At 39.6% G+C, this 27,383-nt stretch overlaps 1 protein-coding gene across 4 annotated transcripts; it reads left to right on the plus strand.

Moving 5' to 3' along the window:
• Nucleotides 1–3,650: 3,650 nt before the first annotated feature.
• CD274 (CD274 molecule) lies at nt 3,651–23,802 on the plus strand. Of its 4 annotated transcripts, none has more exons than XM_046023214.1 (7): nt 3,651–3,832; nt 9,992–10,057; nt 10,293–10,710; nt 17,189–17,479; nt 19,361–19,468; nt 21,347–21,406; nt 22,245–23,802. In XM_046023214.1, the coding sequence occupies exons 3-7, from the start codon at nt 10,428–10,430 to the stop codon at nt 22,334–22,336; spliced, it is 834 nt and encodes a 277-aa protein (XP_045879170.1). In that variant the 5' UTR covers nt 3,651–3,832; nt 9,992–10,057; nt 10,293–10,427; the 3' UTR covers nt 22,337–23,802. The 4 variants fall into 4 exon arrangements, with proteins under 4 accessions (XP_045879170.1, XP_045879167.1, XP_045879168.1 ...); XM_046023211.1 differs by having other exon boundaries at nt 3,652–3,832; nt 10,369–10,710; XM_046023212.1 differs by having other exon boundaries at nt 3,654–3,832; nt 10,369–10,710; nt 22,397–23,802.
• Nucleotides 23,803–27,383: the final 3,581 nt, after the last annotated feature.

Below are 27,383 nucleotides of genomic sequence, written 5' to 3' on the forward strand. Positions count from 1 at the left end.
ATCGGGAGGGAGACAAACCATCAGAGACTCTTAATCTCGCAGAACAAACTGAGGGTTACTGGAGGGAGAGGGGTCGGGAGAGGGTGGTGGGGTTATGGACATTGGGGGGGTGGTGTGCTATGGTGAGTGTTGTGAAGTGTGTAAACCTGGCAATTCATAGACCTGTACCCCTGGGGCTAAAAATACTTTATATGTTTATAAAAAAATATAAATTTTTTTAAATAATAAAGTACCCATGACATGGGAGCTGCCCTTTGAAGGCTAGAGCTCTTGACTTAGCCAGCTGTTTCCCAGATCTGAGGACAGGAAGGAAGGAGACATGTACAGTGAAAATGAGGGAAACATCTGAGTGTGGGCACCAAGTGGTGACAGCTGCTACTCTCTGCCCATTCATGCATGTAAATTACTCCTATATTTAAACAGTTGTATAACATGGGCAAAGTATGCTCCATGATATCTGTTTGGCACAAATCTACAGACTGGGAATAGATGGCGAAGGCAGAACCAACAGAAGACAGGAGTTGGTGGATGGGGACACAGAGAGAGAAATGGGCATAACGTAGGGCAGCGGTTTATAGTCCTACACAATCAAAAATAGAACATGGAGACAAATCTGGATATTGTCTTTATATATAGTAATAAAAAGCATTTTTAAACATTCAATGCAAAGAAAGCATGTTGTTGATATTTTTAAAGTATCTTCACTTTTACCCTGTTTTTGATGATCGAGAAAGTTAACTGGAAATTGCTCCTTTGCCAGGAAATTGCTAACATCGTTTCAAGCCCAGTTATAAGAACCTGGAATCTATCCTCCTTTTAAGATCAGACAAGGAGAGATCATCTCTCTTATTTTAGGAGCAAAAGTGGAAGTGGGATAAGCAGAGGTAGAGTAAAGGGTGGTATTGATACCAATTAACAAAATTAGATAGAGGAAGGGGAGTTAAGACTATATAGCAAACAACTCTTGCTCATTTTCCCCTTAAACATTATACCATCAGTTTTAAAGCTTTAGTGTGCACATGAGCCACCCAGGGATGGCCCCAAGAAAACTGGATTCAACAGGTTTTGGGCAGAAACCTGGATTCTGTATTTAAACACCTACCCCAAGTCAACCATGATTCAACGGAACCCAAAAATAGCATCTCTGAGAAAGAGCACATCAGCAATGATGAGTGTTTTTCTCTAAAAACAAACAGAGTAAGAGGGGCATGAATAGGAAATAACAATGGTGAAAATGATCTGGGTATCTCATTCTCTACCTCTTGCTTCCCACTGGTCCTTCCCCATCTTAGCACTTCTCCATCTACTTTACCCAAATTGCAAAATCAGTATTGTTTTGATTTTCGTATTTTTTTAAAGTGTTGAATTTTCATTTCAGTGTAGTTACATACAGATTTTCATACATTTTTTGAAGTGATAAAATTTATTTTTTTCTAAACACACCCCATTTTTCTATCTCCAGAGGCTATCAAGAAATTCAATAAGAAGCTTGATATGGTGGGTGCCTGGGTGGCTCAGTGGGTTAAGCCGCTGCCTTCGGCTCAGGTCATGATCTCAGGGTCCTGGGATCGAGTCCCCACACTGGGCTCCCTGTAAGCTCAGAGGAGAGCCTCCTTCTCCCTCTCCTTCTACTGCTCCCCCTGCTGTGCTCTCTCGCTCTCTCTGTCAAATAAATAAAATCTTAAAAAAAAAAAAACACTTGATAAACTGTGTGGGAAAATGAATGGCTGCAGGATGCAAACAGGTGGGCAAGATGAACAAAATCAGCAGTCATCAGATTACTAATATGTAAATCAAATATGTAAAACAGCAAGCTAAGTAAGTACCTTCCATATTACCATCATCAGCTTCAGAGAAAGGCAAATTCCATTCACTCTCTGCCTTCTCTGTTGATCATTATGTAGACCCTGAACATTGCTTTGGTAAAACAAACAAACAAAAAACCTAAGCACCACTCGGTTTTAAAAATTATTCATAGATCATAGAGACCGTCTAAGAGGACGTTGCTTAGTCCTGGTACTCAGTAAATCGGTTGCTCAGGATAACTCAGCTGGTCAGTGGCAGGTTCTAGAGCCAGTTTTTTCTGACTATCTTGATAGTCATGACCACACCCACAGGTCATGACATCTATGTCCTGGGTCTTAACTTTATCATTTTTAGAAAAATGAAAGATTAAAGAGAAAATAGGAGAGGTAACACTGTTATGTTCTACTATGTGGCCTTAAAAAGAGATTTGAGGGGACCCTGGGTGGCTCAGTCAAATAAGCATCTGTCTTTGGTTCAGGTCACAATCCCAGAGGTCCTGGATCAAGCCCCACCCACAGGCTCCCTCTCCTTTCTCCCCCTGGCTCATGCTCTCTGTCTCTCTCTCAAATAAGTAATAAAATCTTAGAGATTTGAAAGAGGGAGCATCTCAGCTGAATCCAAGTCTATTAAACTTTATTGAGGCTAAAGAGAATTTCATACTCTCTACCAGATTTTTAAGGCAGTATCATCCTCAGTATTTTTCCAAGTTTTTTTTTTTTTTTTAATTAAAATATGTGATCTTCTGAGAATGTGAAAATTCTTACTTGGGAAGAAAATGTCATAACCAAGTCAATGGACATCTCAATATTCATTGGAGTTATGCAGTATTTTGGATTGCAGCTGAAATGAGTAAGTAGGAAAGTCAAACAAGAGTTCAGTGTATCAATTTAAAATTAGAAAGAAAGAGAGAAGGAGGAGGAGAAGAAAGGAGAAAGAGAGGGAAGCACCTAGAAGTCCAACAGTGGGGAATGCTTAAGTAAATTATGCCATCACCTTCTGGGTGAGTCATATGATTTCTGCGTGGCTCATCCGCTGATCTGGAGTCATCAGTGGAAGAGTTTTCTTAGTCTTCACCTGGAATTTGCTAACTTAATCTAGTTCCCAAAGGATCGCAGGGATCCAGAGCATTCTTAAAAGGTGTAACTGGTGATAGGAAGTTATTCTAATGACAAAGCAATTGAAGTTTCATTATGTCGAGGAACTTTGAGGAAGTGCTCAAAATCCACATATTAAAAATGTATTTCCTATCATAGACACACCTACTTTCTAGAATAAAAATCAAAGCTTTGTGAGCTGTCATTATATTTTGTATATATCGTAGAATCATATCGAGTTATGTCAAGAGGTTCCCTCATCATGTAAAAAGCTTTTTATCAGCGGGAGAAAGCTGATGGCAGAATTTAAGGTGTCTGTATCCTGAAGATAAAACTGTTTGAAATCCTTATGGTAATTTACTTTACAACGTCTGAAGTTGGGTTGTTTTAAACCGTTGTTTTTAAAAATATGAGATGTTGGGAACTCCTGGGTGGCTCAGTCAGTTAAGCATCTGCCTTTGACTCAGTTCATGATCTCAGGGTCCTGGGATCAGGCTCCACACAGGGCTCTCTGCTTAGCGGGGAGCCTGCTTCTCCCCCTGTCTGCTACTCCCGCTGCTTGTGCTGTCTCTGTGCCAAATAAATATATAAATCTTAAAAATAGGGGATGATGTTTGCTTTAATCTTTGAAGCTTTTCTTTTTAAAAGCTGATTTACAAGAAACCGAACGGTAAGTTTCAGTTTCGGTTTCACCTTTATTTCCAAGAGTGCAGAATCCGCTAATTCCCCCACTGGAAAGCGGGGCAGCCCAAAGGGAAGTAACTAACCCTAACGCGGATTGACGGGCTGGGCGGTGGGGGGGCGGGGTGGGGAGGCGGAGACCTCAGCCCCTCCCCTCGCCTGCTCTTTAGTGTGCCTCCCTGGCTGCAGCCCCACCGCCCGGACAGAGCGTGCTGAGCCCACGAGCCCGTCGCCAGTCCCTCCGCCAGCAGGTAGGGAGCATCCTTCCCTCCAGAGGTGCCTCTGGCCATCTCGGGTAGCACTTTACTTATTTGATAGACAGAGATCGCAGTGGGCAGAGAGGCAGGCAGAGACGAGGAGGAAGCAGGCTCGCCGCTGAGCAGAGAGCCCGATGCGGGGCTTAATCCCAGGACTCTGGGATCATGACCTGAGCCGAAGGCAGAGGCTTTAACCCACTGAGCCACCCAGGCGCCCCTCGGGTGGCACTTTAAAAAGCAGCTGGTCTGAAGTCCTTTTCTTTGGGTGGAAGAGAAGAGAAGGACCAGGCAAAGCGCGAGGGTTTGACGAGGCGGGAGAGCTGATACCTGTATAGACTAATAGGAACAGCTAAAAGGTTTGACCTTTCGTAGGGCAGGGGGAGGTAGGGATTCAGTTTCGCTTAATATCAGTTTTGTAAGTATATGTTTCTGCGTGTTCAAGAATATGGCCCTGGGGTAGGTAGCTGGTTCTAGAGGGAAATTCCTAGGCTGGAGGTCCGACACCTGGGTCCTCGTCCACCCTCAGCTGCTCCAGCAGTATGCTCTGAGTAAGTCATCACACCGGCAGCATCTCCTAAGGCTCCCTCTTACTGTAAGTAAGAGCCAGGATACCCCAACCCGAGCTCTTTGCTCTGCTCTGAGGACCTTCAGGAGTCCTGATGGAGAAAGATCACGGTCTTTTTGTCTTATAATATAGGGAGTGTTTCAAGTATCGTTGTTTCACCTTGTTTGCACCTAAAAAAAATGCCTTGTGTGATTTTTCTATGGATTTTTTTTTTTAAGATTTTATTTTAGAGAAAGGGAGACCACAGAAAAAGAGTGAGAGGGAGAAGCAGACTCCCCACTGAGCAGAGAGCCCAGTGAGGGACTTGATCCCAGGTCCCTGAGATCATGACCTGAGCTCAAAGCAGACACTTAACCAACTAACTGAGCCACCCAGTACCTCTCTATGGATTAAATAGTCTTCTAAAATGTGATAAATATTTTTAAATGGCTGCATTCCATGGTGCAAAATTAATACCCCATGCTGGGCATAAAGATTATTTATAGTGGTTAAGTGTCTTAGCCATTCAGTGAACATCATTGCTTGTAAGTCTCTGGGACATTACTGATTATTTCCTTCAGATAAACTCTTTTAACTTTAACTACTTAGGCAGAGTCTGAATATTTTAAAGGTCTTCGATTCATATTGGAAATCACCTTTAAGAAAGAGCCCGGTTTACATTGCCCACTATGTACTATGATAGTCTAAAGAAAAAAGCTATGATAGAACTATAATAAACTGTAATTTAAAAACTATGATAGAACTATGATAGTCTAAAGAAAAAAAAATCAGCCTTTTTCAGTGGAATAGAGTAGGCAGAGGTTACAGGACAGTAGTTAGAGTGTAGTCTTAAAAGAAGCCACTGAGGTAAGTATGGAGATTTGAAGCCACCTGGGAAACATACAAGAATGTCTCAGGGTGACTGAGGGGAAGGAGTTTGGGCACAGGGTTTAGTTGGGTTTAATAGATCACTCTCTTGAACTATTAATGTGGTAGGTTTTCATCGTGGAGATACATTGTTGAACTCTAGGAATTTTTTTTTTGAAAATCAAATTAAAGTTTTTATACATCAGATGAAAGTAAAAGGAAACCCTAAACCAGCAGCTATCAAGACACTTCTTGCTCCTACTTTTGAGAATGGAAGCTTGAATTCTTTTCCCCTCTTTTCCTCCTACCTTGCTACCCTTGGGAGATACAGAAGTACTACAGGTTCCGTAGTGTTATACTGAGTTCCCCAGGGGCAAACCTGCTTCTCCATTCTTCATTTCTTCCCTAGTTCACATTTCCTTGCTTTTCAAATGCTCTTGCATGGGAATCCAGAGATACCATCATATAGTTTCTTACTTGAAGATGTCTGTTCTCTTAGACCAACTGCCCTGATGTGGGGATGATGTAAGGAGCACGGTTACTCACATGGTCTCTGTCCTTCCTTTTTTCTTCCCACTAATGACAGCGGGACTCCAAGGGAAGGAAACCTTGGAAAAAGGTAGTATCATGAGGAATTAGGTAAATACCAACTCTAACCCATCAGAGTCCAGTAAACTTTTCAAACAAATTCATTTTAAGGATAGGAAGTCTACCAGAGTATGCCATAAACATTGGGAAAATGAATTTTAACCCATGAGTAGGTTTCATTTCCCTTTGTGTTCAGCAGTTCTTTGCTTGGGTATCTTAAAGGTTATCTTAAGTTTTCTTTTGCTCAACAAGTGTATTTCTGTTTATAATATTACAGTTTGGGTTTTTTTTTTTTTGTTTGGTTTGGTTTTTTTTTTTTGGTTGTGGTGAAACCAACTCTTGCCCAAGCAAAGGTCATGGAGATAGCTTCCGCAGACTCATTTCAACAATCTTCATGTTCTTACAGGCCTGCATGAGAACAGAAAGGAGAGAAATAGGAATTATGCACCTAACGCTAACAAGAGAATGATGATTATTTTACTTTATTGTTTTTTATTTTTACCTGCGTATGTGTATATGAACATGAATGGTTCATACAGATTGATAAGAAACTAGTAAGATAAACAGGGTGAAAAATGATGCAATAATTCACAAAAGAACCAAAATAATCAACAAACCCATGAAAAATTCAAATTATAACTTTTCAATAATCAAATTAGAAAAAATATTTTTAAAACCATACACAGTCAAGATACAGTGTAACTCGTACCAGTTATCTACATGTGTCAAGAACCAGGAAGATGTTCTTTCTCCTTGATTAAAATTCTACTTGGGGAATCAGTTCTTAGGGCCTGGCCTGCAACGTGGCACACCATAGGCACTTACATATTTGCTGAATACACAAATATCTATGATATTTTTAAAATTGGGAACAATTTTAAACCTAACAGTAGGGGAACTAAACATTATAGGAACTCCAAAATATTTATGAATATCATTTGGTAAAATGGAAAACATATTGATATAGTCAATGAGAAAAATGAGTATTAAATGTATGATAAGGTTATGATTGTTTTTACAAAGATTCATAGGGAGAAAAATGTGTACTGGCATGCTCACAGTGGTTGCAAGGTTGCTCAACCTTGGCACTGTTGACAATGAGGCCTAGATAAGTCTCTGCTGTGGTGGCTGTCCTGTGCATTGTAGATGGTTAACAGCAGCATTCCTGGCCTTTACCACTAGGAAGTAGCAGTCCTCGCCGCCACCCCACTGCATTTTGATAACCAAAAATACTTCTAGACATTAGGAAATGTTTCCTGGGCTAAAGTAATGGAATAGTCAGTGATTTTCCCCTTCTTTTTTCATTTTCTATATTGTGTTTATATTAAATAATGAAGAAAAACATAAAAATAAACAAATACTATTACTCTGCCTCATCTCTGATGTGTGAGTTTCTAGGGTTCTTTCCATTCTATATTCTGTCTCCCAAACGTTCCACAGCTTAGCAAGGTGAAATGGTTCACTAAATTTGTTTTTTTATTTTTTTCTTAGAAGAGGAAAACATAACCATTTATTTGAAAATATGGACATGGAAAAACACCAAAGAAATCATTAACAATCTCATCTTTTTTTTTTTTCTTTTTCTCCCATCCTTTCTTCATTTGAAAATTTATTTTAAAAAATGGGGTGCTTGGGTGGCTCAGTCAGTTGGGTGCCAGACTCTCGGTTTAGGCTCAGGTCATGAACAAGGGTCATGGGATCGAGCTTCTTGTGGGGATCCTTGCTCAGCATGGAAGCTCCTTGGGATTCTCTCTCTCCATCTCCCTCTGCCTTTCTCTAGCTATCTCTTTCATAAATAAATAAATCTTTAAAAAGGTATAAAAAAGTGAAAGCCTGCTTATTGTCCCTCTGATTTCACTCCTAGAGATAATCACTATCAGCACGTTGGTATGGATTTTTCTGGACATTCCCTGTGTCTAAACACACAGATTTTTCTTTCTTTTTTTTTTTAAACTAAAGTAGATTTCTGCTACATGTACAGCTCTACAACTTTCTACATCTTTGCAAAATTAATACAATTCTGTCCTTAGTGGTATTACATTGTAGGACTGTCACAACATTTAACTAGTTAGGCTATCTGGAATATTCCCAGTTTGTGGCTAAGATTAGCAATGTCATCATATCACATGCATTGTTTACGTATATGTTTTTGTTTTTGTAGGATACATTTCTAGGAGAGGAAGTGAAAGCTTGTATGTCATATGCATTTAAAATTTTAATAGAGATTACCAAATTGCTTTCCAAAAAATGTTATATATAACTTCACATTCCTACCATCATGGAGTGAGAAAACCCATTTGTTCATATCCTTACGAACACTAAATATTAGGAATCTTTATAATTTTGGTGAAGCTAATAAATGAAAAATAGTACCTAATGTTTTTAAATTTACACTTTTTAGGGGCACCTGGGTGGCTCAGTGGATTAAGCCGCTGCTTTCAGCTCAGATCATGATCTCAGGGTCCTGGGAGCGAGCCCCGCATCGGGCTCTCTGCTCCGCAGGGAGCCTGCTTCTCCTCTCTCTCTGCCTGCCTCTCTGCCTACTTGTGATCTCTCTCTCTGTCAAATAAATAAATAAAATCTTAAAAAAAAAATTACACTTTTAAAAATTGTTGATATTGAGCATCCTTTCTTTTTTTTTATTTTTTAAATTTTATTTTTTCAGTGTTCCAAAATTCATTGTTTATGCACCACACCCAGTGCTCCATGCAATACGTGCCCTCCACAATACCCACTGCTGGACTCACCTTTCCCCACCCCCAAAACCCTCAGTTTGTCTCTCAGAGTCCACAATCTCTCATGGTTTGTCTCCCCCTCTGATTTCCACCAACTCACTTCTCTCCATCTCCCAGTGTCCTCCATATTATTCCTTATGCTCCACAAGTGAGTGAAACCATATGATAATTGACTCTCTCTCTTCGACTCATTTCACTCAGCATAATCTCTTCCAGTCCCGTCTATGAGCATCCTTTCTGATGTGTAGATGTCATTTATATTTCTTTTTCTCTGAACTGTGTGCTAGAACATTTTGCTCATTTTCTGTTGAGTTGCGTGTGGTTTTCTTACTGATTTTTGGAGCTATTTATATATTAGGAGCATAAATCTTCTGTCTTATATATGTATAGCATAGATTAATTGATCATTGGTGAGTTTTTGTATGTATACAAGAGGTCAAAGAGACCTTAAGAGGGAAAACTGACTTCTCAAAGTGTGTAAACATAATGTATAACACAAGAGGGAAAGTGTATAAGAAATGTTTGCTGAAATGCAGTACAGATCTTCTTTATTTACTCCCCTACTTGAATATAAGGTCCAAAATGAGAGTAATTTTTCTTTCTTGTTCACTGCTGTATTCCTAGTACCTAAAACAATGCCTGCGACAGAATACTTGCTCAATCAATGTTTGCCGAATTAAATAATTGGTAGAATTTCACACAGAACGACAAAATGAAGCATAGAATCTAGGCAGATTCTAGCCCTAAAAGAGTGGCTGTAAGTCATTCACATCTTAGTATGAATTGGTCAAATTCAACTGTTTCTCCCTCTCATTCCTGCTACTAGTAGAATCAGTTTATTGAGAGAATAGGATTTATAACTTGGAATAAGCCAAAGACAGAAGAGATTTTGAAGGATGGCACCTGCAAGAAAAGTGGCATAGTTGGGATGGTGATACGGAAGGCTTGAGTAGTTAAGCACAGGATGAAAGTGTTCAGGGTCTAGGGTGAAAGAAAAAGCTTTGAAAGGTAAGAGATGTGGAGGTCAGGTTGTCCTTGTGTTGAAATTTTGCACAGGGCAGGTTTGGATATCTAGATATGTTCTACTGCAGAAAAAAACATGAAATAGTTGAGAGGATTTTAGTATAATATTTTCTTCTTAGCCTCTTTCGAGTGTTCATTGTAAGTTTTTTTCAGGCCTTGTAATTACATTTAAAGATTCTCATCACTGTAACTTTTTTCCATTTGGCTTTATAGGACTGTGGGATATTATAAGTAAAGGTATTAAACTTCTAAATTCCATGCTGCATTTTCACACTTACAAATCAGTCATTTTTTTGGTTATCCGAAGGCTATTTATTTAGAACTGCCAGGACCCATAATGTCTGGGTGCTCAATTATTGAATAAAGCATTTTTATTTTTGTATTTTCCATAATTAGGTCACTCCAGAAAAATGAGGATATTTAGTGTCTTGGCATTCATGGCCTACTGCCATTTGCTGAAAGGTAAGACACCAAATCCTTTCATTAGGTTCTATATTTTAAATATTTTAACCATAAGTTAAAAACCATAATAATTATTTAAGATGAATGTAATTTTTTTTTTGTAGAAAGAACGTTCTGTTTTTCTTTCTATATCTCATAAACGCCTTGTATTGGACAAAGATATAGGCAGTATGGTCAGACTGAAAGAAGGAAAATTAACCCATTATCTATCTATTATCTGTTATCCATTTCCCAGGGATAATTACTGAAAGTATCTGTAAATTTTTTGAGGAGTTTCCCATCTTCTGAAAATTGGTCGTCTTTCTCTACAGCATTTACGATCACAGTTTCCCAGGAACTGTACGTAGTGGAGCACGGCGGCAATGTGACCATGGAGTGCAAATTCCCAATAGAAAAACAGTTAAACCTGCTTGCACTAATCGTCTACTGGGAAATGGAGGATAAGAAAATTATTCAGTTTGTGAACGGGAAAGAAGACCTGCAAGTTCAGCACAGCAGCTACAGCCAGAGGGCCCAGCTGCTGAAGGACCAGCTCTTCATGGGGAAGGCGGCGCTTCAGATCACAAACGTGAAGTTGCAGGATGCGGGGGTTTACTGCTGTTTGATTGGCTATGGCGGTGCTGACTACAAGCGGATTACTTTGAAAGTTCATGGTAAGGATGCATACAGGTGAAGAGGCCCAATCTCTATGAGTACTTTTCCCTCTTGGAAGTCCACCTTGCTCTCCACAGTGGCAATCTGCTCATTCATTCATTCACACGCTCCTCCAATGAGCATTTCTCAAACACTTCCTCTTTGGCAGCCCCTGGAGTTCCAGAGCCAGACATGGTAGGGGCATGTCCCACAGTATGTTCATTTCTCCTAAAGATAAATTCCTGGTCTTTACATTTTTATTATTACGATACATGTACTTGCAAACCATTCAGACAGTGTGGAAGGGAATAGTATGAATTACAAAAGTGTCCTTCTCCCTTCACTGCCATCTTCCATGGCATGTCAAGATAGTAGCCACTGTTTCTGTGTCCTGCCAGGAAATTTTTTTACTCAGCTATAATTTTTTTAAATTTATTAAGTCTGCCATCATTTTCCTTCCTTTATACCTCTCTATGTTAACTCCAAATTAATAAAAACAGACCTCACTGTGAGCTTCACATTCAAAAAGACTTGAAGTCAATCTGTAAAGGCAAAAAAATAATATCAAACATAAAGGAAACTATTCTTTAGAGATAGTATAAACTATGGTCACTGGGCATATATTCATCTTGAAAGTCTACACTGCTGTTATCTCGGAGTGTTGTAGAGGAACTGTGAGTGTCAAATTCCCGGGTACTGACCCACAAATATGTCATCAGGTCACCTGCATTCAAAATTTTGTGTTGCCAATAGTTAAGAAAAGGAAAACACCTTAGCTGATCCCCTCTACTTTCACTGTTAAGATTCATAGAATTGAGAGATAAAAGTATCCCAAGTAAGAGCAGCTAATCCAAACTCCTGAAGAACAGAAATCCCCCTAAGGGACCTTCTGCTCACATACTTTCCACAATGAGACCTGGTCACTTAGACCTCCCTTCCATAGCCTTTGAAATTATTTTCTGATACTGAGCTAGTATCTGCCCTCTCTAGTCACAGTTCTGAGATTATCCGCCAGCTTCTTTAGTTTACATGATGACCTTTTAGTGTGCGACAAGAATCCAGTCATTACTCCTTGTTCTTTCCATTCCTGGTCTAACTACCTTCAATCTGAAGGTCAGGATTACAAGTAGAAGAAGTTTACATTCATCATAAAGGGTTAAATGATCATTGTAAACTCAGTCCAAATAATATAGCAACTGGGAGAAATGCATCTATTTTTATCGCACATAACTGAATTTCTGATTCTGGATCAATTAATGCTGCTGTGGTCAAGATGTCCCTTGTCTTGGGAAGTAGATTTAATTTTCATTTTATTTTGCCATATACTTCTCCAGAACAGTGATATTTATGAAAGCAAGCTGGTGGGATCCCAGGTTGGTATTTTCAACTTTTCTTCAGCTCATCAGCATGTATTACACACTGACTGTATTTCGTAACATTGAAGAAATTATTGATGCTTAGTCCCATGAACAGCCAGCATTGCTGGATCTGGGCTGGGGAGGAAGACCATAAGCTTGGGCAGTCAGGTGAAAGGAAGTATAGAGTGTAAGTTTCCACTTGCAGAAGAGAGGGTCTCTCATCAACCTTTGGGGAGTATGCAGAGTGGTACAGCTGTCCTGTAATAAGGAAGAGTGTTCTTTCAAGTACTCTGGTTTCTCTAATATCCTTTGTTGATCTGTGATGTCCTTTGTTACGGCTCAACACAGTAGGAAACCTTTGGCACTGAAGGATTTTCCAAGAGGGGGTTCTGATAGAGCAAAGCAGATGACCAGCCAGATTTGACGATCTGATTTGTTTTGTCCATTCCCTTTTATATTATAAATTACTTAACTGTCATCCTAGTCGCAGTCCATCCTGTGGTCATTTGCAAACAGGGGTCTTGGGTGTTGAGTTGAGCTACACTGAGAGTAAGCCAGCCACCAAGCTTCACTTGCATTGGGGCAGTGTCACCACTGGAAACAGCCTTTTTGCATGAACTTCACAACTCAAGGAAGTACAATTCCTGAGTCACCTCTATATGCAAATGATTTCACAGTAACATTTCTCTTCCCATCACTGCAAATATGTGGTAACACAGCTTCCCCACAGGGAGTTTACTCACCATGGGATTTTATAGGTGAAGCATTTCAAAACTGAAATATGTTAAGACTTTAGTTTTGGATTAGCTCAATTATTGTTACCACTCTGGGTATTATTGTCCCTTTCATGCTTATCAGTTTAAATATCATACTTTCAAGCATTTGACTTTCATTTAAGAATGCTGTTTTTCCTTAAACATTGAACCTAATAATGAAGAAAATGAAACACCCACTCATACTTTAAGGAACGTAAATGGGATCAGACAACTGAAAGAACAAAATTTTGCATAGTTATCCTGATGAGGCTAGTTTGTTCATATGAACGAAGGATTAACTGCTATCATTCCCCACCAACCCCATCACTCCCCAGTTCACCAGCCAGCCTTTAGATTTTTTTCTACAGTATTTTTCCCCATCTAATGTATCACGTAACCTGTTCATCCTCATCTAACACATACAAATGCACCTGTGTTATTATTGCTCTCCTCTCTCTTAAATATGTACGCCACAAAGGCAGAGATTTGGGTCTGTTTTATTCACTGCTCAATCCCTAGGCATTGGCATGCAAGAGGAGTTTGACAAGAGCACACAAAAAATACTTGTTGAATGAATGAATGAATGAATGAAATATTTCCTCAAATAGGATAGGGCTAAAAATTTTGAAACATGAAGAGGTTTGAAGATGTGAAAACTTATTTCCAAGTCTGTTCATGAGGCACTGCCAGTTCTTTCTGAAAACTGTTACATGAGTACATTTCAATGGTAGTAGTAAGAAGGGGAGGGAAGCAGCTCTAGTACTTACCATAGTGGAGATTAACACTCACGTAGTACTTGTTAAGTGCCAGGCCTGTCCTAACCATTTATACTAACTCATTTAATCCTCAAACGACTCTATGGGGTAGGGGCTCCATTATGTCTAAGATGTATGTTTTCACATTTTACTATCTCCATATCTAAGTGTGTCTTTCTATAGATGGCATCTTAGATTCAATGATGTGTGTGGTGTTATTCTCATTTTATGAAGGAGTAAATTGAAGCCCAAAGAAGTTAAGTAATGTACCCAACTTCACTCAGCCAGTAAGTGGTAAAGGCAGGTTTTGAACTCACGTTATCTCGTTCTGAAGTATGTGCTCCTAACAACCAGATTTTACTCCCTGTCTTCATACCTCCAGATTGTGTATGAAGTGGTATATTGACTTCAAAACTACAGTGAGCTTTTCTTGGTCTTGATGTGACCACTGGATTAGCACATGTGTACTCTATATCCAGTAAACCAGGAGTCTGCATATGTTTTTGATAACGTACTCCATCAGTAAAGCATGTTAGCTAATATGTGTGTTTGTGTGTGTATACAGTTAGAAAGGATGTACTTATGCTAATGTAAAGGATATAGCATAAGAAATTGACATTTTTAAAAGGTAAAAGTTGAACATCACTAACTTCATATGGTTCAACCTAATGTATTGTACATTCTCTAAATGTATAAAGATGGAAATTTTTTTTAAAAGATGGAAATTTTTAAAGAATGAAATAAAAATGTAATCCTATTTTAACGCCTTGCTAATTATGATGATTCACTGTTATTAGCTAATAGTTTAAGGTGAAATTCATTGTTAAGAAAGGTGGATGGGCTTGAAAATCTTGAGTATTGGTTTTTGGTTTTAGTTTCAGGTGTACAGTTTAGGGATTCAGCACTTCATAAAACAACCAGTGCTCATCACAAGTGCCCTTCTTAATCCACATCACCTATTTAACCCATCCCTCCACCCACCTCCCCTCTGGTAACCATCAGTTTGTTCTCTACAGTTAAGAGTCTGTTTCTTGGTTTGCCTTCTCTCTCTCTTTTTTCCCCTATGTGTATTTGTTTTGTTTCTTAAATTCTAGTATGTATGAAATCATATGATATTTCTTTTTTTTATTACTATTTCACTTAGTATTTTACTCTGTAGCTCCATCCACATCATTGCAAATAAAAAAAGAGCTCATTCTTTTTTATGGCTGAGTAATATTCTTGTGTGCATATGTGTGTGTGTGTCTGTTTATATACACATACATACCATGTTTTCTTTATCCATTCATCAGTCAATGGACAGATGGGTTGTTTCCATAATTTGGATATTGTAGAAAAACAGTATGAAGGTTCCTCAAAAAGGTGAAAATAGAACTACCCTATGATCCAGCAATTACACTGCTAGGCATTTACCCAAAGGATACAGATATACTAACCCAAAGGGATACATGCACCCCAGGGTTCATAACAGTATTGTCCACAAAACTTCCCTCTTCCTGTAAGACCCTCATGTGGCATACAAAGTGAGGCCCAGTGTCAATTAGTAAATTTGATTGAGTTTAGATTATTTCATAATTATTATGATAAAAATTCATATGTTAGTGGAAGTTCTAATATTTTCTTCCTGTATCGCAACACATGTGTCCTACTTTAGAGACTAGAATAGTGGATACCTAATGAACTAGTAGAACAACTCCACTCATTTATTGGATCCTGAGAAGCATACCACATTTATACATATGCTTAGGCATAAAACAACATTCTCCTTTATTATTCTGTTAAAAATGATAAGAGTGGGGGCACCTGGGTGGCTCTGAGGGTTAAAGCCCCTGCCTTTGGTTCAGGTCATGATCCCAGGGTCCTGGGATCGAGCCCCGCACTGGGCTGTCTCCTTGGTGGGGAGCCTGCTTCCGCCTCTCTCTCTCTCTCTCTCTGCCTGCCTCTCTGCCTACTTGTGATCTCTCTCTGTCGAATAAATAGATAAAATCTTTAAAAAAAAAAAAAAAGATGAGTGAAAAAGCTAACATTTTACCTTTAGTACTTCACCATTATCTGTGATTTTAGTCTTGTAAACTAAATTGCCCAGAAATAAAGCCCTGTACTATGTGAACTAGACCCTGTTATGGTAATACTGTTTCAGGAAGTATGATCAATGGATTTATGTTTTTGAAGGATTGTTGAACATAACAGATACAACGTTGAGGACTCAAGTACTCATGAGAACCATTATTTATGTGTTTTGAAATTACAATTATGTTGCTTTACAATTATGTTTCTATTGGTGATTTCCTTGAATTAAGACCACAAAACATCACATCATTATTTCAGTCTTCTTTGATTCTGGCTGCTTTGTATTAAATCCCTGTGAATAGATGTCATCACAAAGCCGTTGTTACACCTTTGGTAAAGAAATGGAGAGTCAAGGCTGTGCGTGGACCACTGGTGGTTACATTGAAGTATTAGGAGTAAAATAAAGATTATACCAGCAGAATAATGATACATTACCATGCTTGTAATGAATAAACACAAATGAAGATCTTAGGTGATGTAAATGCATTAAATAATCTACTAAAATAGTACACTTGATATCTTAATCCTAAAAGGGTCCCAAAGCAATGAGCTAAATTTTAATCAATGACCTAAAATTTAAACTTACTTTCTTGAGTATAATAATTATTTAAATGTTTATTCAAATAGCCAGCATAAAAACATTCAAAAAATAGGTATCATAAATGTGGTATTCTGGATGAGATCCTAGAATAGAAAAAGGACATTATGGGAAAACTAGTGAAATGGAACAAAGTGTGAAGTTCAGCTAATAGTAATGTACTAACATTGGTTCCTTAGTTATGACAAATTCACCATGGTAATATAAGGTGTTAACAGTAGGGGGGAATTGGGTGGTAGGTAGGTGGGGGCTCTGTGCTATCTTTGCCACTTTTCTGTAAATCTAAAACTATTTTGAAGTAGAAAATAAGTTTAAACTTTAAAAAGTGTTATCCAGGAACACGTAGTAGTTTCTGTAATGATATCATACTCTTTTCATGCGTAATTTCTGATCCTTGACCTGTAGTTGGAAAAGTAAATGGCACATGAAAATCAGATTTTCTGTTTATTAAATAAGGTCTAAGAAAATCATGCTGATCAGCTGGAGAGGTTCATGTTACGAAGACAGAATTACAGCAACAAAAAGAAAATATCCAGGAAGTAAAGTTAAGAAGAAAAGGGCTGGCCCTATGTAAAAACTGTAAAGCTTTATGAAAAAGATACCTTTAGTACTTTTAGAGGGGAAAAAGACTTGAGTAAATGGAAAGACACATTTTATATTTGGATAAAAAGGCTATTGGTTTAAAGATGACAATTCTCTTTAATCTGTGCATTTGCTTGGAGCTAATAAAAATAGCAGCAATATGATTTTCGTAGCAAGGTAGTTGTTCCTTTGACCTAAAACATAGCCCAGCTGTGAGTGGGCGAGCTGAAGCAGGACTAATAGGGGTTTCTCACTGCTGAAACATCTGAACATCAAGCTTATTTCTGTGAGAACCCACCTGAATTGATACTTTTCCTAATGTAGATGACACCAAGTCACATATCTAGTTTTGCCCTGACTCCTTTTTGCTCATGACCTAGCCCCATACCGCAGAATCAACCAAAGAATTTCTGTGGATCCTGTCACCTCTGAACACGAACTAATGTGTCAGGCTGAGGGTTACCCTGAGGCTGAAGTCATCTGGACAAGCAGCGACCATCAAGTCCTGAGTGGCAAAACCACCATCACTAATTCCAACGGGGAAGAGAAGCTTTTCAATGTGACCAGCACACTGAGAATCAACACAACAGCTAATGAGATTTTCTATTGCACTTTTCGAAGATCAGGTCCTGAGGAAGACAGAAACAATACTGCTATGTTGGTCATCCCAGGTAATATTCTGAATGTCTCAATTCATATGTGCCTCCTGCTGTCCTTTGGCCTCTAGCATGATGCCTTTTCATTGTAGGCATCCATCATTCATTAAATAAGTGAATGCATGTATAACACTATACGTACAAAAAGTTGATCCTCATCTCCATTCATCCAAGTCATATTGCTGTTTCATAAACATTCAGCAAGTATTTACTGAATATGCCCTATGTGCCAGGCATCAGGGGCTCATAGAAGAGTAAGACACTGTTCATACTTTCCAGGAAACGATAAGAAACAGGTAAAGCAATCCCATGCCATGTAGAAAATGCTCTTATGGCTAATGGATCTGGGGGCAGCTCAGGCAGTGTTGCAAGAATCCAGATCCCAGCACATCAGAGCTGTTCCTTTCTTTCCAGGGTTTCTGTGGTAGCCAGCAAATGGAACATAGCCCGTCCATCCACCCCACCCCCAAGATAGTCTATGGCATTTCAACACAAAGCATTCTGTCTGCTTCGTGCATGAAACATAAGGTTGTGGTCCCTTCCTAAGTTCCTCGACTTCTGCGTGTTTCACTTTCCCTAATTATAACAGTTATAAAAGTTATAAACTATTGGGCAAGGTGACTGTAGGGGTGAGTGAGCTATAGTGTATGAATATGATTTGAGGCTCTTCCCAGCACAGACTCAATTCTTACTACCCTACAGGCGTGGGTACGGTGGGATGTGGAGTCTGATGAGAGTCTGAGACCTTTGGAGAAAGTGGAGCAGGAGAGCATGATAAATGAACCCAGGGCTGTTCTGAGAAGCACTTCTCAATGCCCCCCACTTCTAGTAGATGTTGCCAGTTTAGCTTCAGCTACTTCAGGAAAAACATCAGAGAACTCAGGTGGAAAATTCAACCAGCAGGAAAGGGCAATACAAGATTGTCCCATGAATGAAAAGAGGGGAAAAAAAAGTTGAGAAACTTAAAGAGATGCTCTTACTGGGTTATGAGTCACTTTGGTAGGGGCTGCATTTGTGGGTTCCTGCCATTTAAAAGTTGACAACTTATCTGAGGGAAGACTTAGGGTAATTCACCGAAATGCTTGGGGTCTGTTTCCTCATCTATCACCAAGGATTTTTTTTTTTTAGTATTGCATGACTAACTGAACTTATTTTGAGATTGAAATAGATATAAACAGGCTTTGTAAACTGTAAGCTACTAGAGAAAGGTTGACCACTGTTGTGGCTTTAAAGCTTGAAAGAGGTTGTCAGGGATCATGACTAATGGAGGGACAGTTAACAGTCTCTGAATGTCATGTGCCAGGGGACCCTTTTCATCCTTCATGGACCCACAGACAGACTGGTGGGAAGTACCCAGGATCAGATGTCCCAAGATGTTCAGACTGAGAAAGAAAAGACAGTGAGCGATGGCCTCAACCACACACACAAGGAGGCCACACACACGAAGAGGTAGAAGCTCTTGGGCAGTGCCGGCTGGCCTTCCTGTCCCATCTTCACGGTATACAACAGGCGCTAGCTTCTAGGTAAAAGAATGCAAGGGAGGTCACTGAGTCTCACATTTAGTACTGAGCTCTTCACAAACATTGGCCTCACAATGAATTTATTATCATTTCCATTTTGTAGGCAGGTGAAAGAATTTGCCTGAGATCTCAAAGCTAGTGAGTGGCTGCAGAATGTAACCCCAGGCCCATCTGTCCAAAGCCTGGGCTGCTTCCACTTCTCTGTGCGGCTCTCATTTTCCTCTCAGCGGTATCTCACCATTCCAGCCACTCACTGGTCAGGACCTGTTTGTAACCCAAAGCTAACCGAAATTCAACTTCAAGGATGATTCTTCTCTTAACCTTTTCCCATCAAAATTTCATCTTCACTTTCTTTTTGGATTCTTTTGTTTTTCAGAACCACTTCCAGTTCCACCAAATGAGAGGACTCACTTCATGGTTCTGGGAGCTGTCCTGGTGTTTCTTGGTGTAACCCTGGCAGTCATTTTCTGTCTAAAGAGAAATGGTATCTCCTTTATTGCAATGGTCTCCACTGTGCATATGGGGAAATGTATGGGGCAGCTGCTTTTGTCAAGGTGGCACTTATAGGCCGAGCCAGAGATGCTCACCCTTCGGTAACATGCAGCTCAGTCCCATGTAACTGGGAACTCTCCTACCCAGAATGCTAGTGATGGCCCAATCAGGAAACATGGATTTTAAAATGCTGCCTTCTTACTAGCATTCTCTTCTAGGAGCTGCTTTCAATTATGCAAAGTGGGTTTCAGCTATGCTACCATGTGAAACTGTGTCATCTCTTGCTACAGTCCTGTCCATTTCACTGTCCTGCAGCATTGGTTACATTGGAAGGTGGCAGTGAACTCTTGTAGTAGCATTTCCAAGGGGGTAACAGTTGGGCCATAGCTAGGGGAAACCTGATTTGCCTTCTCAAGGTGGCACAAACACATTCCATTGTTCAATAGCAATGACAGTAAAGCTGCGCAGGATTGCTGGGCGAAGATCACGTGTGTGGGGGTGAGAGGTGGGAGAATGGTATGTACAGAGCATCATAGTTTCTTTCCATCATGCAAATAACCCCAGACTTAGAGTAAGGGAGGAAAAGCTAAAATGCTTGTCAGCTTGGGTTGAATTTGAGTCTTGCATTAGTTGCACTATTTTTTTTTTAAGATTTTATTTATTTATTTGACAGAGAGATCACAAGTAGGCAGAGAGGCAGGCAGAGAGAGAGAGAGGAGGAAGCAGGCTCCCTGCTGAACAGAGAGCCCGATGCAGGACGCGATCCCAGGACCCTGATCATGACCTGAGCCGAAGGCAGAGGCTTAACCCACTGAGCCACCCAGGCGCCCCATTAGTTGCACTATTATATTGAGCTCATTTCTGGGCACACTAAGAAATAAAAATGGGTGTGGTTTTTTTTTTTTTTTCCTATAGAACGGTGATGCTTTTACCATAGAGTATTTTACAAGATTTCTGGCTGAGGGTATTAGACAGTTTTCAAAATAATTTGCATGTGTTTATTTCTCAATTTGCCCATGGGAACAATTAAAACACAGGAAAATCAGTCTATTCAAATAATTTCCTCCCATTTTAAGATGATTTAAAGTAGACATTTCCCCAGTACTTTGAGAAGTATACCAGGGGATCCAATGATGATCTGTGTATAGAGTTACTTGAGGTCAAATAGGGAAGTGGAAGATAGAAGGGAATTCCAATGGTGGTTGAAAAGTTCCCACAGCCGCTTAAGAGGATGGGTGGATCTGGGAAAGTGGTGTAATTTAGTGGAGGTCAGCTATTTCTAAAGAATAGGTATTTAACAGAACTGAGACAATTATCCAGAATAAAAGGCTCAAGGTCCAATGACATGATGATCTTGAGATGGAGTAGATTAGTCCAAGGAAGTGACCTTGCCAACTTGCATTTTGAATATGTCCCCATGGAAAATAAATAGTCATCCTTAGGAATGGCGAGAAAACTAATGTAACTAATGTATAATAAAGCGTCTCCGTGTGTTGTCTATCTTTGAGGGAAGGATGGAGAATTAAAGTATATCCTCCTAAAGAAAATCTAGGAGCAGGCACCTGCCTGGCTGAGTCAGAAGGCCATGCAACTCCTGGTCTTGGGGTTGTGACTTTGAGCCCTATGTCAGCTGTAGAGATTACTTAAAAAATAAATAAACTTTAAAAATAAATGTAGGACCAAAATTATATGCCCTAAACTGTTGAATTGACCTCAGGGGTTGAAACCCATGGAATAAATTCAGAAGTCTACCAGATTTCCTAGGGGATTAAAAGTGTTTCATAGGAACTTGGAATTGAAACTTGAGTCACTATGTGGGATGTAGGGTTGTGTTACAAGGGAATAGAAATGACTTTTTTTTTTCCTCAAGGGAAAATGATGGATGTGGAAAAATGTGTCACCCGAGACAGGAACTCAAAGAAACAAAATGGTAAGAATATTAGCAGGGGTTAGAAAGTTGAAAGAAAAAGAAACAAAAAGTTAAAGTAATAACAAGGAGAAAGCTATCAGCCATGATCTCTCCTCACTTTAAAGAATGCTGGCTGTTGGAACTGCTGGCTCCTCTTTACCTCACAGCTTACCCAAGAACTCTTCCCATAGTCCGAGGAGATTTAGGGATAGCCCTGGAGTGTAGACAGGTGAGCAGCTTTGGAGGCAGCTTCTCTCTGCTAGATTTATAGCTCTGCATCCTAACACCTCCCTGCAAAAGGGGACCAAGTTGACTTAAGTGGGTGAGTAAGATAGATAGATAGATGATAGATAGATAGTTAGATAGATGGATGAAACTTGAGCAGCAGGCACTGTGCTAACTGCTTCATATACATTGCCTTATTTAATCTCCCCCCACAAAATCAAAGAGAGAAATACTAGGATATTTCCTATTTTACAGTAGAGAAAACAGAGGGTCAAGAAAAATATCAAATTGTCCAAGAACATACCTGGAGCCCACTAGCCTGACCATAGAACTTTACTCTTAACCCATCCATTTAAATTCATTTTACCATAAATATTTCCATTTATAAAACATCAGAAAGACCTCACCCTGCTAACTGAACTAAGAAGAAAGTTATATTAAGATTTCTAATCCTTTTTAATGCAATTAGAGACCAAACTTCACAAGCCCTAATTTAAAGTAATCTAAGTAATTCGGACGAGCCCAGGCAGGTTTCATTATGTGGCCAATTCCATTCAACTCTTTTATAAAACTAAATAGTGAATGTTATTTGGTGAATCCTAGGGTGAGCAGCCATCTCTCTTGCTTTGCCCAGAATTAAGGAGTTTTTCAGGACATGGGACTCTCGGTTTTAAAACCAGAACAAATCTGGGCAAACCAGACAGTTGGTCACCCTTTATCATATAAAGATAATTGGACATAAATATCTGCCTCTCTCTCTCGTTGCGAATCTGTTCTGTCATCTAGCAAGTATGAGTTATGCCTGTCCTCATCAGTCTCCAGAGATACAATTTGAAGAGACATAATCCAGCACTGACAGCAGGGATTCTCAGGCCGTGGTTTGAGTTTGGCAGAGCGACGCATGACCGGAGCAGCGCCATGGGCCAGGCCAGCTGCAGATGATGCAGGACTTCCAGGCCCAAGCACTCAGCTGTGGAAGCTGGGAGAGAAGAGGAAGAGAACAAAGCAAGAAGGAGCAGAGGGCGTAGGCTGCAAGGTCCTTCAAAACTACTGGGAGACCCACGGGCGCCTAAGGGAGAGAGAAGGGACGCTTCTGAAAGATGAGCCCCCACGCAAATCACCCATCGCTCATCCGAGGAAGACAAGTTGCGATTCCCTGATTTAATGGTCAGTTCCTGCAGAAGTGCCCTTAGCCTTCACTCAGTGTCTCTGCTTGTCATCTGTGAGACTGAGAGTCCCAGTGTTGCAACAGTATTTAAGCGTGGGATTTTTATTTATTTTGAGTCTTTGGAGTCTTGTCATGTGAGTGTGTCGTGAATGATTTCTTTTGAAGGTATACTGTAGCAGAAGTTAGAATTCTGTCATGAAACTAAATTTACTGCTTAGTGAGTTGTGCATGCCCACACAATGTGTAGTATTGATGAGGTACTTGGTATCCTCCACAGCTACCAGGACATAGGAAGCGTAGAGAGCAGACCGTGCTTTATATAGGATATTACCTTGTTTAACCCACCAGTACTTTGGTTGACTCGAATAATCTTATTCTCAGACCCTAAGGTAAGATATGTTACTGCAGTATCTGTTCCATTTTAAATGTCAGCGTTAACAACTATGTGGCATCCTACACACAGAATCTCATTGAATGCCTAGGATAGCTATGTTGTGGTAAGCACTGTTATACCCGTTTCACAGCTGAGGGAGCCGAGAGCTAAAGTAACTCGCCTGAGTCAGTAAATAGCAGATCTCAAGATTTCTACAACGGTCACTCACTGTCCTTTTAGGATATAGTCTAGAGCTGTGTTTTGCTCTAAGAAATTCATTAAGCAAACATTTAGGAAGCAGCCATGGCACTAGGCCAGGAAGTGATTGATTGAGCAAGACAGACAACCTCTCTTTTAGGAGCTCACGGTATCATGGGGGAGACTGAAAAGGAAATTCGTTATTACAGCTCAGTGCAGTGACATGACATGAGGTGTTGGAGGAGAAAGATGGCGTGAAGTGGAGAGACTAGAAAGGCTCCCTAAGGAAGAGCATGCCCTGGGCAGCCCGTCAGGGTGTTCCTTGGAAGTTGAAAATACATTTTTAAAAATATTTATTTATTTATTTATTTGAGAGAGGGAGACAGAGAAAGAGCATGAGCAGAGGAGAGAGGCAGAGGCAGAGAGGAAAGTAGACTTTCCTCTTCCTTTTCTCTCTTCCCAATAGCATTTTCCTGCTATTGAGCAGGGATCCCGACATGGGGCTCAATCCCAGGACTGTTCGATCACGACCCCAGCTGAAGACAGACACTTAACCATCTGAGCCACCCAGGCGCCCCCAAAACACATTTGAATCAAAGTGATTTTAGTTTATGAGGACAGGTATTTTTTTAAATTGTGAAAAATAACTCTTGAGCTCCTTTTCTATCATTATATTTATGTTTGATTTATTTGCCTTTGCCATGCAATCTGATGTTTATGTATATAGTGTTGTTATTGTTCTGCAGTTCTCTCTTTTTTAATTTAAGTGCTGCTAAAATTTGAATTCATACCTTTCTATGATTCAAAATGCAGAAGGTCCAAGAGGAGACATTAAAAAGTCCTCATTCCGTCTTCCTAGCCATCGGTTTTCCTTTCCAGAAGCAGCTACTCTTGCCTTTTGTTCTTGTAATCTTCTAAAGATATTCGATAATATATGTAGAAACATATATAAAAGGTATATTTTTATTCACATAAATGGTAACACACTATTGGCCCGCTGTGCACTTTGCTATTTTTATTTACTGTATTATTTCTCATGGGGCTATTGGAACAAATGTGAAGTTCCCAGAGGCCAGACACTATCTCTTATTTATTTCTGTATCAGCTTTTCCATAGCCTGTTAGTATCTTTTATAAGACTTAGTACATGCTTAAATACGTACTTCATCGACGTTTGGACGACAAGCAATTGTTGACTGACTGCTCTATGACTGAGTTTGGATTTGGTTTATTTTGTGTTCCTTATAGTGAGACCGTTGGGTTCTCCAGGGTACCCTGGGTCAACCTGGTCCTAAAAAGGCTGACTTTATTACTACTTCTGTATGACAGAATCATGTCTGGAACTTGTGTTTTTTTCCTATCTGTTTTCTCTTGGGTAAAAACTAGACTTTGATATTGTAGTCGCAAAATGACAGGAGTGGGTGTTGTGTTGTGTTTTGTTTTGTTTTGTTCTTTTTTAATTTCAGTAATGTACCTTGACTCCTACCTGTGCTAGAAAAGGCCATGAGCTGTGCCTGAACCCCTGAGTCCTACCAGTTCTCGTCACTACATAGATCTAAGATGTTGCATTTCAAAGGCTTTGAGGTTCCCATGCCTCTCAGGAGGTCCCAGCATATTCCTGCTCTCTTGGCCACTTACCTGGATTATTGACAAAGAGAACCTTTGTTTTGCCGCCTGTCAAGGCTGAGGAAACAGAATCTCCGACAGAACTCCTTCTGTTGTCTTTTTGTTCATGTTCATCTGTACAGCATCCCTTGTTTGCATGACGATATCCTTTGTGTGAAGTATAAGGGAGGATTCTGGGTGAACCAGAGTACACTCTATTCACTCCATTCCTAAATGTTAATGTCTCTTACGTGTTGGATTTGAAAGGCACTTTATCCCCTTGTCTTGTGTTTCACTCTAAATGGCTTGGCGGAGAGGCTATTTAGTTCTGCGTTGTAATTGTCATTGTTTACACCTGCATTAATTTAATAAAATATTCTTATTTATTTTGTTCCTTGGTGCACCAGCCTGTCCACTGTCTTGTTTTCTAGGCTTTATAAAACCACACCCAGCGTAATGTCCCAGTGGAAAAAGTTACTGGGAATATCTGCAGCTACCTTCCTAGTTCTTACCTTCATGGCTGCTGTTTATGTGGCATACTCTTAGTTCTGTGCCATGAAAAATGCTGAAAAAAATTTTTTTCTTCAAAAGAGTGTATTGGAAACTTTCCTTCTTTCTTACTCTATAGCTTCTTTTAGGACAATACCAAGAAGAGTCAAAATTGCATTGTACAAATTGAAGATCTGAGGGAGGGAGAATGAGAGAGAAGGAGTGGTCCCCAAGACAGCTCTGAGGAAACAAAGGGACTTTCCTCTCAGAGAGGACTCTTCTCAGATCAGTAAACATGGATACGCAAGCCAATGCCTATAAAGCTGGATGTATTCCAGTCTTCATATTCTGAGAGGGAAGTGAGATGTCTAGCATGAAGTCAAGGAAAGGATTAAGGCCTGGTCTAGGGCGGGGCCATAAAAAAATTTATAGTAGAAGACAAACTTGAAAACATTTGTATTTCAAAGAAGTATAGGACTCTTAATTGTTGAGTCAGCAAACTCACTTTAAAGAGACTTGTGATCATTTCTCTGAATCAGACACTCAGAAGATGATAATAACTATTCCTAAGAATACAGTTGGTTGGATTCTAGATGTTTTTAAAGAAAGACTCTCAGTATCTCTGTAGAAAAGATGATGACATCATATTTATGCCAGCTGCTGGAATCAAAGCAATAAAACTAAGTGCTGGGCAGCAGAATATTTCACCTTTCTGGCAAGTCTTCCGGCTAACTCTGGTGGCCATGGCCCTGGCTGAAATTCTGTGACATTGGAGGGGTGGGGGCCCATATTACAGGAAAAGAAGTCTGAAAATGAACTAGGCCTCCATTAAAGTTTTACTCCAGTCCTTTTTACAAGCATGCAACCTCTTGCAAGTGGGCCAAATATATTTTTATCTAAATATTTTAGAAAACACATAAATTATTACTATTTTAAAAGTTAGAATTCAAAATTAACTTTTGCACTGTTGCTATGTTGGCCAAATTTGTGAAGACAGATACATTCTATTTTTATAATTTTTCCCTGCTCCGGGTCCCCAGAGTTTCAAGGAAATTAATATAATAAGCCAAATTATCCTTATTATAATTCAAATATTTCTAGAATTATTTATATTTTAAAAGAAAAGTTTGAAGAAATTTTGAACAGTTGTTAGTGGTGGGGTTTTGTCATTGATAGTTGTGACAATCCCTATTTATTGAGCATGTACTCCATGCTAGACATTGGGATTACATATATTCTGTCATTTAATGCAATGGCCTTGTGATGAGATACACCAAGCAATACTTTTTATTGTAATTCTTGCTGATTATTATATCTTTCCCTCAACAGAAAAACACAAAATGGCCATTTAAAAGTAATGTTTATAAGACTTTGGCATAATTTCGAATGGAGAGTAAGTAGCCAAATTGGTTAAAATGTACACTTCTTTGTTATTAATTATCATAAGCTATCATATTTTGGCTCCATTTTCCACTGACTTATGAACATATTGCACATTCTGTAGTATAGAAAAGTGGAATTGGATTGTCTGGAAGTTCAGAATATCCATCTCCAGTCCAAGAAACCAATACACACAGATTCCTGACCACACCAGTGTGGCCTCCTTGGATCTCTTGCAGAAAAGGAGAGTCAAAGCTGGGGAGATGGGCAGCAGTCTGTTGTGTGGAGTGAAATCACATCCAGGCCTCAGGATTCAGTCCCTCATCAGAGCCTTTCAGGCTAGATGGCAAACCAGGGCATGATCGGGACGGGGGAGGGGAGGTTAGAAATGGTAACACTCTCTTCACTGCAAAAGGGACACCTAATATAAGGCTAGGTCTAAGACAAGAGGCAGCAGCGTCTGAGTTGAAGGGGAGGTAAAAACAAGTAAATGTCTAATCTTGCATAATCTCCGTCCTGGAAACCAGCCAAAGAATCACACACTCTCAAATTCAGTGCTTT

The sequence above is a fragment of the Meles meles genome, chromosome 11, assembly GCF_922984935.1.
Source record: "Meles meles chromosome 11, mMelMel3.1 paternal haplotype, whole genome shotgun sequence".
Lineage (NCBI taxonomy): Eukaryota > Metazoa > Chordata > Mammalia > Carnivora > Mustelidae > Meles > Meles meles.

Excerpts from the sequence above, each read along its gene's own strand:
- CD274 (XM_046023211.1), top strand. The coding sequence starts at position 10,006 with ATGAGGATATTTAGTGTCTTGGCATTCATGGCCTACTGCCATTTGCTG. Across the intron at positions 17,480-19,360 it reads TGCTATGTTGGTCATCCCAG|AACCACTTCCAGTTCCACCA; the intron begins GTAATATTCTGA and ends TTTGTTTTTCAG. Across the intron at positions 19,469-21,346 it reads TTTCTGTCTAAAGAGAAATG|GGAAAATGATGGATGTGGAA; the intron begins GTATCTCCTTTA and ends TTTTTCCTCAAG.